General features: G+C 35.1%; 2 protein-coding genes across 4 annotated transcripts in view; both read right to left on the reverse strand.

The window, feature by feature from the left end:
- LOC148609771 (1-phosphatidylinositol 4,5-bisphosphate phosphodiesterase delta-1-like) overlaps window positions 1-2163 on the reverse strand; it is a 69037-nt gene extending 66874 nt beyond the window's left edge. For 2 of the 3 annotated variants that reach the window (XM_088540907.1, XM_088540905.1), the window contains exon 1: window positions 2017-2158. In XM_088540907.1, coding sequence (XP_088397033.1) covers window positions 2017-2065 — 49 coding nt within the window. In that variant the 5' untranslated portion in view covers window positions 2066-2158. Of the gene's footprint in view, window positions 1-2016 lie in introns of all 3 variants that reach the window. The other variant, XM_088540911.1, reaches the window with a different exon arrangement.
- A 4122-nt stretch (window positions 2164-6285) lies between these two features.
- Window positions 6286-12571, reverse strand: LOC148609772 (uncharacterized). The gene is made up of 2 exons (XM_088541311.1): window positions 12427-12571; window positions 6286-9070 (listed from the first exon to the last, which is right to left on the reverse strand). Exons 1-2 carry the CDS (start codon window positions 12467-12469, stop codon window positions 8157-8159), a joined length of 957 nt encoding a protein of 318 aa, XP_088397437.1. The 5' UTR covers window positions 12470-12571; the 3' UTR covers window positions 6286-8156.
- Between the last annotated feature and the right edge of the window lie 2819 nt (window positions 12572-15390).

Raw genomic sequence — 15390 nt, forward strand, 5'->3', positions numbered from 1 at the left:
CAGTGTGACTCCACCAAAGTAAAAACCAGGATAAAACTGTCAAAATTCAATAGTCTTCAATATTTTGTCTACCCTTTACAGAAAAGTTGTTAAACTAATAGAACCATAAAATATATCTTGGCATAAAAACAGGAGATGTTAATTACAGACAATTTTTGAAATGGTGACTCCACTGTGGAGAGTGGAGACACTGACTCCACTCAAAATATCTCTGCTGTGGGGAGTGGAAAAATTAAAATTTGTGTTGACAGTAATGTACATGTAGCTAAGAAGAAAACACCTACAATGTATATGTACATGATAAAACATTTCCTTGAACTAACGCTTTCATTTTTTAAGCCAGGAAATAAATGCTGTGAGCAAGTTCACAAAAGTACATGTATATCCTGGCTTCTGATGTGGTTCTGAATACATCTTAAACTGGAATATCTCCCCTTGAATGAAAGCATTAAGCAAAACAAGAATATTGTATGATATGCCATATGCATATTGACATTCTTGTATACATGTACATGTACCATAATCTTGTTTGAAAGGATAGAGAGACAACAAAATAAAATGAAGAAAATTTTAATGCATTAGTACATGTTGAGGTTGCAAGCAGAAAATTTAAGACAAAAAGGTACAGTTAATCTGAAAAGGGGCAAATTACAATAATTTTGAATCAATAATCTTTGTGTAATGTATATATTTAGGAGAAAAACAAAATGTTGTCATAGGGCTTTCATCTTTTAGGCAATCATGCAGTTACAAGGTTTTATTGACATAGGTACATATGAAGGAAGAGGGAAGCTTAATACCATATGGACATTGTAACTAAAAAAAAACACAATATCTTGTACATGTTCATGAATGCTTAAGAAAACCAAACTGGTGCATAGCAAATCATAGATAGATCCATATATGGTAAGCATATAGTTACAAAATGAATATAGAACATATATATAATTGTACACTGTATCTAAATTATATTTAATAATCACTTCAACACTGTTAGTATTTTAAGCATGTACAGGTTTTAGTGACAAATTGAAATGGAAGCCATGGAACAGGAAATAATTTTATACTCCCTAAAATGACAGAAAAGTGGAGTTTTTGTGTTTAATTCTAATGTACATTTAGTATATAGAAGACCATGCTGTTCACACCTTATGATAGGTTTTGTGTTCTCAGGGATGTGTTAAATAACCTTGGATATTTTATAGATCTATTGATTTATTGATTTATCCCTTATATTGATTAGAAGCCAACAGATATAGGAATTACATGTACTTTGCCAATTATGTGGGTCATTCTTACATTCTAACTTTCAAACTAAATGTATGAGGGTGGATCCAGGATTTGAATGCAAGCAAAGCAAAGGCAAAAAATATTATGGGGTGAAACTTGTGGTGACGATTTTTTTTTTACCGATTTAGGGGGGTGTATGCGCGGCACACCAGTCCTTGGATCCGCGCCTGGTACATTTGATTATGGGTTTAACATATGAATATGGTTTACAGCCGACTGCAAGATCAAAGAAAACAGTTATACATGTACATCATTGGTTTCCACAAAACTTTATTTTTTTAGGGAGGGTGCAGGGTCAATGACAATTAATATTTTTTACAAAATGCCAGACCTTTGAATTACACAGGTGCAATTGATTTCCATCTTGGTAAAAGTCTACTGTTCTTTCTTGGCTTGTCATAGACCTACTGGTCACACAAATCCCAGTTACAAACCCTTTCGAAGACCGTCAGTTACATGTAGTCCCAGACACCCTGTAGTCTGAATTACGAAAGACTGGGTCCATCACGAATTTGGGTACAATAACTACAACGAACTCTGTGGGGGGGGTGGTTGAAAACGTAAGCTTCATGCACGGGTACACTTTGATAACGTGGAACAGTTCTCCACTTTTGACAACGTGTATTTCCTAACTCCTCAGACAATACACAAAATTGATGCTCAGGTGAAAAACTATCAATGAACAGGTGAAACTTCAAAATAGCAAAAATTCATGCAGTAACTTACTAGATTCCCGGGTGGAATAACCTCTTCTTTGCTTCATTTGTACAGACATTGTCTGGTCTTTTTCTTGCAGAGAAAATGCAAGAAAATGTTCTCACTACGTTAACCACTGTAGAAGTAACAGGTAATATTATCCCGCGGCAATATCGTCACGTGATATGTCAAATTGTCAAACCTATGTAATCAACTGTTCATGTAAATACTTCTGTTTCACTCTACACGTTGACCTACTCCCAAATAATTAGTGGAGAAACGCTCTTGGACTCACTTGGGGTCTGGGAGTAGGCCAGAGCGTCAACACAGCAGCCTAGCCGCTAGTAGGGAATACTCTGAGTCCTTTGGTCAGGTATCCCGAAGGCTGGGCCCCGCTACCTTCTACTACTAACTGACATTACTAACAGAATCCCTGTAGGGGGCTGTCGTGCGAGATCCTTAAGGATAGTCAAGGCCGTAAAACCCCTATCATCATCAAATACATCTGATTTTTTTATATTAGGACAGCTGAAATCGCTTTTAATCAAAACAAAGGGTGAGGGATTTACAATATATATGTATATGGAAGTCTATTTCAGTCATCGTGATAAACAAATGTCGCAAAAAATTATCTCGAAAAGTCGTGACAATTTGGGTATTTTGTCGACATAAATGACAATTTTATCTCAAAAAGTCACGATAATTTTTCGCAATAGTTAAGATAATTCTGTCGACCGTTCGATATAATTACTTGAATTATCGCGACTTTAAGGGAACCGGCAACAACTTGTGCCTTTGACATAAAATATTTTCACGATAAATTATGACAACTTTATACTAATACAACGACTTTATGTGCTAATTATCATGACAAATCCTGATATATTATCTCAACTGGTCGAAAAAGTTACGATATCTGTCGACATAAACTATTGCAATCTGAGAATTTAAAGTTGTGAAAATGCCAAGTAGTGTCAACAACAAAACATGTGAGTTGCGATATACCATGTTGACTTTTTCGTGAATTAACTTGACTTATTGACTTAATATCTCGACAAAAGCTAGTTCTTCGTGGTTTGTAAAGATAAATTATCGCGAAATTTCGCGTTCGTCGAAATAATACGTCAACAATTCAAGTTATGTCACAAAAAAAGTCAAGATGATTTATCACAATGCAAAAAATTTGTAGCTGACAGTACTTGGCATTTTCATAACTTTAAACTATAAAATTGCGATAGTTTATGTCGAAAGATATCAATACGTTCACGACAAGTTGAGATAACATGTCTCCATTTTTTCACAATAATTAGCTCTAATGTCGTGATATTGGTAAAAAGCTATTGCGAAAATATTTCATACTTCCATGATGTCTTTATACGTTCCACTTATTCGAATTCTTCAACTGAGATAACTTTTTAGCATATGAGATGGAGGAAAATTCCCATGCATTTTTTTCGGTAAACTTTTTAACTTGACTTGAATCGACTAACATCTTGAACTATATTAACAGACTTGTATTTACATTATTATAGGTCTACATTGCATATTATATCTTACTCATTTTAATCATCGGATTAAAGCAGGCTTCGGAGCAATTTGAACGGATGTAATGTTTGCACTCTAGAAATGTTGATTTAAAATATGTTTAATGTATAAAACCTTGAGAAACTTTACCAAAGCTAAAGATAGGCTTCTTATATGATTGATGGGAAGTTTGGTATTTTTTCTAATAGAATTGCTATTTTGGACAATGCAGAGGGGTTTTTCAATTAATTTTGCAAACATCTTATATTTCGGAATATCGTATTAATCAGAATAATATATAAATTTTCAAATGCATGTTTATAATGGAATGTATCACAAATTTAAAGAGGTTTCTTGGAATGTTTCGACAATCTTCGTACCATATCCAGTGATATTTAATATGGACTACAGTAACATTTCTACGTTGCAAGACAACTCCTTATACCTTTGAAAGGAAACCATGGCAATTGCTGTTTTTGAGTTCTACATAAATAAGCCAGACCACTCGATGTCTGGACCTGCGTCGCGCTGCAGCTGTATAACTGCTGAGGAAAATGCGACATAAGAAGTGTTACAGACGGATATACGTAACTACAGAACACAATTCCCATAAAAATTAGGATATCAAAATTTCCAGATGATATGCACAACATCATATGCATGGTGTTCTTTCTACATATCAAGTTTTATGAAGTTCTGTTGGGTTGTCTTAGTGGAGTTGCAATGACAAGCTGATACATAATATCTTAGTTCAAAGGGGCATAACTCCCATACATATTAGAGAATCATTATTTCCTGATTATATGCACAACTACATATGGTGTTCTTGTTACATATCAAGTTTTATAAAATTATGTTGGGTAGTTTTAGAAGAGTTGTGATGACAAGCTGATACATAAAAATTGGAGAAACAAAATTTCCTGATAGTATGCAAAACTACATATGGTGTTCTTGCTACATAAAATCTTTTGGAAATTTCTGAGGAGTAGTTTCAGAGGAGTTGTGATGACAAGCGGGAGTGTTACGGAAGGACGAACAGACGGACGGACGGAAGGATGGAGTGGCTCAACCCCTAGATCTGCTTCGGCATATGGCAACGCAGGTAAAATAATGGTTAAAATGACCATTTGATTTATGGATTGCAAATTTTAAAATGTGTATCTTGAAATCTTACAGAGTTGTAACGCTAGAAAGACACAGTTGAAGGTTGAAACTTACTATTCTCAAATTGTTTTGTGTTAACGCGTTTTTACCGGTAACTTTTCTTTACTTTGGCATCGTAATGTTATTGGTATTGATTCCATGTTTTCGTTGTATGTTGAAATCGTTTTACCTTTTCCCTGAAACTACCAAAAGGAGAGTCAACAAGAAACCAAAAAAAAAAGTAAATGAGCAACCCGGACTCCACTAAAAACTGTATTATGGTAGGGTACTGTAAGCTTTTGTAAAAGCACCCGTCGAGTTGCTCATATGTCATGTTCGGGATAGACGATAAAAGCTCCATTTTTGGTCACACAAGATATGCGGTTTCTATAATCAGTTATCGTCAAATATTGGAGGTTGCTTTTCTATTTTGAAGCTTCTGGTGTAAGACGTGTAAGACCATATCTAATTTTTGATCAGGGTCGTCTTCTTGAAAATATCCCCACATTTGAATATCGTTTTCACAGACATTCGAGCATAAGTGAATAAAATGTAGTGCAACTGGTTTACTATTATTACACTGAAACACGGCAAAGTACAGGGAAATACCCTGTAGTATACACAGGCAAATATTTTTCACGTGAAATTCATGTGAAATTCACGTGAAATTAACATGATTTTCATGTGAAATTCACTAAACACGAATTTCATGTGAACATTTCGTGTGAATTTCACGTGAAGGCTCCATTCACCCGAATTTCACGTGAACTCAGTCACTTAGTTTATTTGCTTAATTCAGGTGAAAATCATGTGAAATTCGTGTGAGAATCATGTGAAATAATTTTGCCTGTGTATGACATGAAAAAAAATTGCGGAAGCCTTTTTTTACGAATATGAAGTGCAACGCAAAAATGCGTGGATAAATCGAGTATTCACGTCGAAAAAGATGTGTTTTTTCTGTAGACTTACTTTGGAATTAGGAATAATTTGATTATCTGCTAAAATACTTGTAACTCGAACATAATTTTGCTGCATGGCAGGGTCGGATTAAGGCACTTTTAAAAGGGGGTGTGTGCCAGCCGGGGTTCCTCGGAAAAAGGGGGTACAAGGAAATTATTTGTCATTTTTTGTCAATTTTACACATGAAAATGACAATTTTTTCAATAAACAGGAGGTTGGCAAAACCCTGCACCCTCCACTGACTGGCTAGTTTAAAATAATTATCTAGTAACGCGTAGATGAGCAAAAAAAAACAAGTACATGTATGTAAGAGGGCAAACACAAAAACCGAACTCCGAATATGTTGTTTTGTTGTTTTGTTGTTTGGTTGTGTTTGGAAGGGAATTTTTGTTTTCTTTGGTTTTTGGAATAAATATTCGCGCATGTTGATGGGATAATATTTATTTCAAAGATCTGAGACCATTTTCTATGACTTAGAGGATTGCTTCAACTGAAATGGAAGAGTAATTGATTATCAAAAGGAAATAAAATAGTCAGAGGCTTACCAAACGCAAACAAGTACGCAAGTATATGCCATTGATAGTTCCAAATTTTGTAAACTTTACTATGAACAAACATAACAATGCATCAACTAATTCTGTGCTTCAATTCTCAAAGAACGATGAGAAAGTCTTCAGAGAAAAATAGTTTATTTAACAAAGAAAACAACTTTATGAATATCAAAATGGTAAATATACACGTATAATTGAATACAAACAGCAATATATCACATAATTTAAACAAATGACGAAGTTTTGGACACATTGTACAGTCGTAATAAATATTTACATTTACCAATTTGACTTCCCAACAACCGGTAACCAGTTTTCTGCTTTTATATTTACATAGCAAGCTATTACAGATATTAGTTAACATTATTTTACTCTCATGTAAAATGTGCTTGAAACCCGTATAGAGTAGTTGTGGGTATCAAAGTTTGTTCCCTGGATATGAATGTTAACTAAAAGCAATATTCTAGACATATGATTACTGACCTATGCCCCCGCAAAGAAAAAAACTTAAGCAAAGAAAATGCCATGAAAAATAAACAATCCGATGAAAAATAAACAATCCGATACATGGCCCGTGTTTTATGATTGGCAACTTCATATTAAAAATTTGAAATATTTAATTGATCGTAATCACCTTGGAATAAAAAATAAAACGGATGGAGAAGTGGACATCAGGGTGACTTTCTACTTTGATTCTCACCATAAATAACTCTGAACATGTCCTGATAGTGACCCAAATAATCAACGTATTAACTTTACACAAATGTATGTACATGTATGGTTTATATATATATATTTAAAATATACATGCATTTTGTAATAAAAAGATTATATAAGGGGCACTGGCGAAAATAATTCTTCACGTAAATCTGAAGAATATGTTTTTGTACAAGATGTGTTAATACATGTACAACAAAATAAAACAATTGCTGTAGGAAAATTCGAGTGCCAATTTATCTGGCATTTGTAGAGATAAAATTACTACAAACATTTATTCAGCTTTAAGAAGAAACCACCATAATTTTCAAGGACTATTTATGTATAAGTAGAAGTCTTTGTAAGAGTCATGCGAATTTTCTACTATGTGATACACTCCAAATAAGGCTACACATTATGATTGTTGTTACTGGGTTTTATGGGTCAATATTGATGGAATATATAATCATTCATTCTAAACCGTGTTCTTATGAGATAATTCACATCGAATATACTGTAATAGCTTATGTTGTATTTCAGGGTCTTTGCAGAGTAAACTCCCTGAATTTTGAATTCTATGTACATTCCTTAAAATTTATATCGCCTATGACCAGGGAATTTATGAAAAGCCACATGTTAATTTCAGTTTACTATTAAAAGAATAACAAAATATCAAAAATAAAAATAAGTGGGCTTTCCAACCATGAATCACATTTTGCATGATTCTTAGTACAACTTACTTTAAGCTTCTTTATAATAAGTTAGAGCATTGTATCGAAATTTTTTGATTAGTTTAAATCTTGAATTACATATTCCTACTTTTCCTATGACAGTAAAGGCTAAACTCGATCTCAAATATAAGTTACAGATACATGTAAATAGCACTTATTAATCAGTTAACACACGGTGCATGTATTATGGACAGCGAGAATCGAAAATAACGTTGAACGCACACAAGGGAAAGCACCGAATATACACGACATGCATTAAAATGAATGACTATTTAAACATCGATTTAACGAAATTTTTTTAACTCAAATGAAAACCGGAATCGAACAAACTCAATTTACTGATTCCTATCCATAAAAAAATAAAATTAAGTCCATTGTACTACGATATGTTTCTCTAAAGTATTGCGTCATGACAAGATGAAGTATTTAAAAGTTAAGACTACAGTTATTAATTGGACGCCTCCTTTTCTCGGAAACGCGTTTACGTCCAACCACATATTCTACCTGACTTTAGATGCGAATTTCCGTTCCTTCCAAAATATTGCACATTGATGAATTAGATTCTTCATTTCTTATTATATTTTCTGCCTTTGATTAACTCTCTTTCGAACTTCCTAATATCAACACTGTCTAAAGAACTATTGTCTGTGTCATCATTTGAGTTTTTGGAGGGACCTGTATTTGGAGTAGGTACGTACATTTTGGCAGTGGGTACTCCTTTGACATTCTTGAACTGGTTTGACGGGGATGACATATACCTTGTTTTGACTACTTCCCTAGGACCATCATTGCTACTGTCCGTATCACTGGAAGCCACGTTAATTGTTGTTTTATAAAGTCTGTGTGTAGTTTGTCTATTGTTATCTACATATCGGTAGTTTGTTTGTGGACCAGCAGACATGGGCCTAATTACGCGGACTGTCTGGGGCCCTTGTGCCCTAGGAGCGGAAATGAATCTAGGAGAAGCGACAAAACTTTCTCTAGGAGGTAGCATTATCCTTTGTGGTGGTCTAGTGACAGTTCGTTGTATGATCCTCTCCCCTGCGACTGGTCCCCGGACCATAGATCCATTAATGATCCTTTCACCGGCGACAGGTCCTCGGACCACAGACCCGTTAATTATCGAACCAGCTGGACGCTTGATAATGACAGATCCTTCATTTGGTGGCATAATAACCGATCCCTCTTTCCTGACAATTACCGATCCCTCTTTTCTGGGCAAGATAACGGAACCCTCCTTCTGGGGGGCAACTACTGACCGTCGTACTACTGGTACATCCTCATGTGCGTTTTGTTGGATGACAGACTCTGCTTTAGGTCCAGCTGTGATAGCAAGTGGTTTATTAACGGGATAATCCACAGCATTTTGATTTTGGTCCTTAAATGCATCAGTAACGTTGCGTACCTCTCCAGTCTGGAGATCCTGTTCAATGTACATGAATCCTGTATCCACATAGTATGTTTGTGGTTCATAACGATCTGAAAAAAGTATAAACGTTAAAAAAATCGACATTTATACATAATTATTTTGTAGTTTATGGAGTTTTGGTTTGCAACAAACAGACAGACAGACAAATCAGTTTTTTTATAGATAGACGAGTCTCTCCTAACCCACAAACGCAATGTTCTTTCGCAATAATGTAATTTCTAAAACGTCTAAGGACAATGTAAAGATTTTCAAAAAAAAAAAAAAAAAAACTGAGTGCAACAAAAACTACAGATGTATGCAAGTGTATTCAGACTGATAGAGATGGACCAGACCACAACGATGTATTTAGAAGTTAGTCTACAATTATCATTACTGAAGCGTTTTTCGACAAAGTTAATATGTTTACCATAATAAGTATTCCTCCTTTTTTATGCACAAATACGACATTTTTAAATGATGAAACAACCACCTGTATACGAATGTATTAATTTTAAATACATTTGTAGCACATGTGGAAGCAACGGGTACAACTTTTCGTATTGAACCTATTTTTTTTATATGTTGAGAGACCAAGCAGCCAAGATGATTCATACATATCGCTATAAATATACAAGAAAAAAAGAAATGTTCTTGACGGTCGACACCAGTGTAAAAACAAATCTTCCACTTTTTAAATCCATCTTTAATATTGGCCATAAAACAAACTATGACAGCCCGTGAGCTACGGTCAATTAAATTCAAAGGAAAAAGCAAATCAAAACAATTCTGCTAGTCTCTAGCACGACCTTAAAACTTTACAGATAAAAGAATTCATTTGGAAATGACAATCTGGACTTGATAAAATCTTAACGGTTGAACGAGCAAAACCTTACAAAGCAATCTTTAAATATTTTATATATAAAATATTGCATAAGCTGTCGTCAAAAGAAAATAAATTAACGTAGGCAATTTCAAGTTTAAAGGACATTGATTCTTTTCAATTTCACTCACAGTAAAATGTACTGAGGTCAAGAAACGTGCCCATATCACTTGTCCGGAATAAAGATCAACAGCACTTCAGAAAACAAGCATGAAGGAGTTGCTGGTACTTAAAATTCCAGTTTGAAACAGGACAAATATTGGCAAAGTATGTTTATTTATTATTTTTTCATATATTAAGCCTTAAACAATGTCACTGCGATCTCTGGAAACAAGAATAATCCAAACGAAAACTGTCATCTAGGATTGACATCGGAAATTTCAAAGTTCTGACCGGAAATGGGACTTATCACAAATATGTAGATCATCAACGTATTGCTTTTTATAACAGATGAAAAGTATGTAATAAAAAACAAGTATAAAATAGAGACCCACCAAAATAACTCAATATGCATAGAAGATTTAGTCTAAATAAGTACAAAATACGATCATCAGCTAACTCTCAGATGTCTCGCCTATAGTTCGGGATATCGTGGTTTCGATCTCCGACTAAGTCACACCAAAGAATTTAAAATGGAAGTCACTGTCTCTCCACAAAGCACGTGACATAGAGGAGATAGAGTAACGACTACTTGCCTTTAAGTTTATTTAATGTGTCAAACGTTCTCGCACTGTAATATATAAAATATCTGCCAGGACCAATAAACCATTTTCTTTTGAAATTTAAAATTACCAAGCAAAAAGAAATTGTTTTATGAAAATACACTGTATGCGTTTAACCTTTTAATTTATGAAATAAGCTACATGTAGTACTTATGAACCTGTATAAGACATGCATGAAATGACCTAATCCAAATATATGAAGAAAGAAAATACATGAAATGATCTAACCTAATGCTCTTAAGAACGGAGCATACTTGAAGTGGTATATAACACAATGTATGAAGAACAGAGCATGCATGCATGAAGTGGTCTAGCCCAATGCTAGGAAAACGGAGCATACATGAAGTGGTTTAACCCAATACTATGAAAAACGGAGCATACATGAAGTGGTCTAACCCACTAATGTTTGAAGAAAGAAACATACATGAGGTGATCAAACCAACTGAAGAAAGAGGTATACATGAAGTGGTCTAAAAAATAATGCTTTAAAGAAAGAAATATACACGAAGTGGTATAATCAAATGCTTTAAAACAAGAAATATATATGAAGTGGTCTAAACCATTAATGCTTTGAACAAAGAAATATACATGAAGTGGCCTATACCACAAATGCTTTAAAGAAAGAAATATACAAGAAGTGGTCTAACCCACAAATGCTTCAAAGAAAGAAACTTACACAAGTGGTTTAACCCACCAATTCTTTGATGAAAAAACTTACATGAAGTGGTCTACACCACTTATTCTTTAAAGAAAGAAATATACATGAAGTGGTCTAACCCACCAATGCTTTGAAGGAAAAAACATACATAAAGTGGTATAACCCACCAATGCTCTGAAAAACGGGATATACATGAAGTGATCTAACCAAACTTTTAATGCTGAATGAAGAACGGAGCATACATGAAGTGGTATAACACACCAATGCTCTGAAGAACGTGATATACATGAAGTGGTCTTCGACAATGCCATGACAATTGAAGTAGTATACTGCTAAGCTCCGAAGTACGGAACAAACAAGAAATCGTCTAACCAAGCGCTATGAAGAGTGGCACATGAAGTGGTCTTTCAAAAGTATGGAACACGCATGATGTGGTTCTCTAAAGAAGGGAACGCGAAGTGGTCTTTTAAAAGAACGGAACACTCACGAAGTGGTCTGCCAAAAATAATGAAACACACACAAGGAATTCCGAAGTGGTCTAATGAACAATAAAGACCGGGACACATTAGGTAAAGTCGATTGTAGTTTATTCTCCAATGAAAGGAACACACACACACAAAGGGTTCTTAAATGGTCGAAAACTATGTTACGCACAAGTTACAAGAGTGACCGCAGCCAACATATCACTCATTTGTACATTTGTACATAAGAGTTGATTGATATGATACCAGTTTGACAAATAAGTTGTAAGAAAATAATCATCTCTAAACATTTGAAATTACAAAAATGTAACATGGCTATACTCCAAATAGGAATTAAAGTAAAACACATCACAAAGTCCTAAATTTATTGCATATAAATGCATCTTCTTAAAAAATGAAGCTTCAGGTACTGCTGAGAAACAACGTCGTCTCTATTGTGTCTTAATCTCTTTTATCAATATACCAATGTGGATGGAACTATGAAAGGATAGATGTTTTAATCAATGGTAGACCCTTTGATAACTGTATCGTGACGGAAACAGACATTTATAAGATAGTCATCAATTTTTCACTTGGAATCAATGTAACAACAAAAAAAATCGTTATTTCTTACATTTGTAGCGTCTATACATGTTAAAACCCGGAAAAATGTAGATAATAAGTAACTTAAAGTTGTTTTACTTACCATTTGCCACACGATACCTCACATTGCCCATTGCTGTCGACATTTTTATTTAATCCTTTCAATTGTGTTAACTATTAATGAACCAGTAGCAGAACGCCAAACCAGTTAGTAGTTTAAAGATCTACCCGGATTTTTCCGCTCTCTGACGTTCTAATGACCCGTGGGTACAAATATATACTCATAGTTTGTGACAACGCATCTGTGGATGTTTCAATAAACGCGTACCAATCTCCTTCATCTCTTCATGTGCAGGTTTCCATGCGATTATTACCCTGTTACATGTTTATCGAACCATGATGTTTGTAGAATAAGTACAACTGTCTTCCAAAACCAAAACCCTAGCAGATTGTTGGTGAATAATTGATTATTTGATCGAGTTTTTTTACCCCCAGTTACGTCATGGTTATTATTTTTAGCATTAAATCTTTGAGAGTGTATTAGGAATTGTGTTTTTTTACATTTTTATGAACTAAGATACTTGTTGTTACACTATGATTATTTAATCAATAGCTAAAAGAAATCACTTACCCCAATTACATTTTTTAATTCAAAAATAGTATTTTTTATCATTATTGAGTACACGAAACCCTCAAAGATTTTTTTTCAGATTCTCGCTAGAGTGTGAGGGAGAAATTTCAGATGGTAGACATATACATCAATGAAATTTTCTCGCTTCCTATTAAGTTGAATTTCTACGAATTTCATAAAAAAAAATAATAATAAATGATGACGAATATCGTCTTTTTTAAAGTAACTTGTTTTTTTTAATAACATTTACAAATAAAAACGGCCAAATCAAAGTAAATAAATTTGAACATAAAACGTAAGATTTAGTGGGCTTTTAAATGGTCACAGAAAGATTCTCTAATATGTCTATGTGTGATTTTGGTGGATGGCACGTGGAGTTTTTTCCGACATGCACCACTTATTGTTGACTTTTTTTAACCTCTTAGTATAAACGAATCAGTTTTTCAATGATCAAAATAGCTGTGAGATCTTTATTATGGACATCACAATAGCTGCCGGGTGAATTGATGGTCAAAATGAAAAGTTTTATTCATTAGTCTTTACATGACAGTGTCGATTAACTCCTAATTGAACACTTCTTTGAAGTTTTACGGTCCGTCTTTATTTGTGTATTATTCGGAATTTCCAAATTGCACATATACTTGTGAAAGGGTGTAATTTTCTGCTTTGCAGTCATGCATATACTTTATGAATACGAGTAGACATATTAAGATAATTCAGTAGCAAGTCCCATTTTAATCGTTAATTTGAATAAATCTAAACAATCTTAAGGTGCTTTTGAACAAAACCCTCCCACCCTTTATTTCTTAAACCAAGCCATTTTAGACATCGCTTTATTAAAGTTGTTTTTCCGGTTTTCCTTAATGTTTTAAATATAAGATTTAAGTAAATAACATATAAATAACAGACCAGACTAACCGCCTACTCAAGAATGCCGCCGGTCTATAGTAAAGCTTCTTATTGAATACCATACTCTCAAAAAGTTGAAATTTGGCTAACAACTTCACTTAAATCAACACGTAACTGAAAGCTGATTGATGTCACATATTAGTGATAAGATAAAAAGTCTATTGTCCTTGTGTTTTGAAAATCCTGGTTTTATGTCTATTATATCCAGTTATATTATTAAAACCAAGAAAATATGATTCTATAATTTGACATCGATTTAAGTTTATACAGAACTTTTAAACTAAATGTGAAAAGTCATGCCTTGATCTTTCTCCATAGCTTGCATACCCTTTGTCCTGCTCAATTATTGTCTTGATCTGTCTTCACGTTTGTCTTACACCCTGCTTAATGATCAATTTGTCTCCACCCTACTACATGGTTGTCTTCTTCCCTGCTCCATGTTGGGCGTACCCCTGGTTCATGGTTGTCATGTTCCCCGTGCTCCATGGTTGTCTTTACCCCCTTGCTGCTCGATAATCTTGCCCTCTGCGCGATGGCTTTCTTACCCCCTTGCACTATCTTGTCCCCTGCTCAATAGCTGTCTTGCGCCGTTTTCCATGGTTTTCGTGCCCGACGCTTAATGATTGTCTTGTTCCTTGCTTCATGGTTATATTGGTCATTGCTCCATGGTTACCTTGCCCCCTTGTCCTGTTCCACGGATATCTTGCCCCCTGTTAAATGGCTGTCTTACACCATGCTTCATATGGTTGACTTGCCCCATGCCTCGTGGTTGCCTTGCCCCCTGCTCCGTGGTTGTATCATCCCTTGCTCCATGGTTGTATTGTCCCTTGGTCCATTGTTGTATTGCGCCTTGCTCCATTGTAGTATTGTCCCTTGCTCCATGGTTGTATTGTCCCTTACTCCATGGTTGTACTACCCCCAGTTCTATGGTTGTATTGCCTCCTACTGCACGGTTGTCTTGCCCCTTGTTTTTATTTCCCCCTTATCCTATTGTCCTACCGTAAGCTCTTTTTCAGCGACCCTTTAGAGCAAGTCGTACTTCGTGTTTGAGACTTTGCCGGACCCTTATGTTGTTTCAGTAAAGATGCGGGTAGCAGTCCATGATACGTCATCACTATGGGCGTGTATACACTCATCAGTGCTTCTTGTAGAACATAAGCCAACATAACAGGGATTTTAATGAGTAAACCTATACAGGATTTATTATCAATGCAACCCCGTGCAGGTCCGGTTGTTAAAAGAATAGGCCTGCAGCAGCGCTAAGCTTGTAAAAGGCGACTAAATAGTGCTCAGAAACCTAGCCGGGACTAGGGCGTTCTGCCCACAAAGCAACTGGGATGTGTGCCGCAGGTGGTGGAATGGGGTACCCCTGGCGTGTTACATGCTGGGGTTGTCAGGCTATAATACGGAAAACCTGATCGCAAACCATAGTGGTGCACCGTGTTGGGAAAGATGCCACGTTCCTCGCACGTTAAAGAAACTTGCTGTAGTATTCGATAGGAATAGGAACCTGTGCGCTATTTTGCG

This window comes from Perna viridis, chromosome 8, assembly GCF_037379345.1.
Source record: "Perna viridis isolate PV_CMFRI_1.1 ecotype Kerala chromosome 8, ASM3737934v1, whole genome shotgun sequence".
Classification (NCBI taxonomy): Eukaryota; Metazoa; Mollusca; class Bivalvia; order Mytilida; family Mytilidae; genus Perna; species Perna viridis.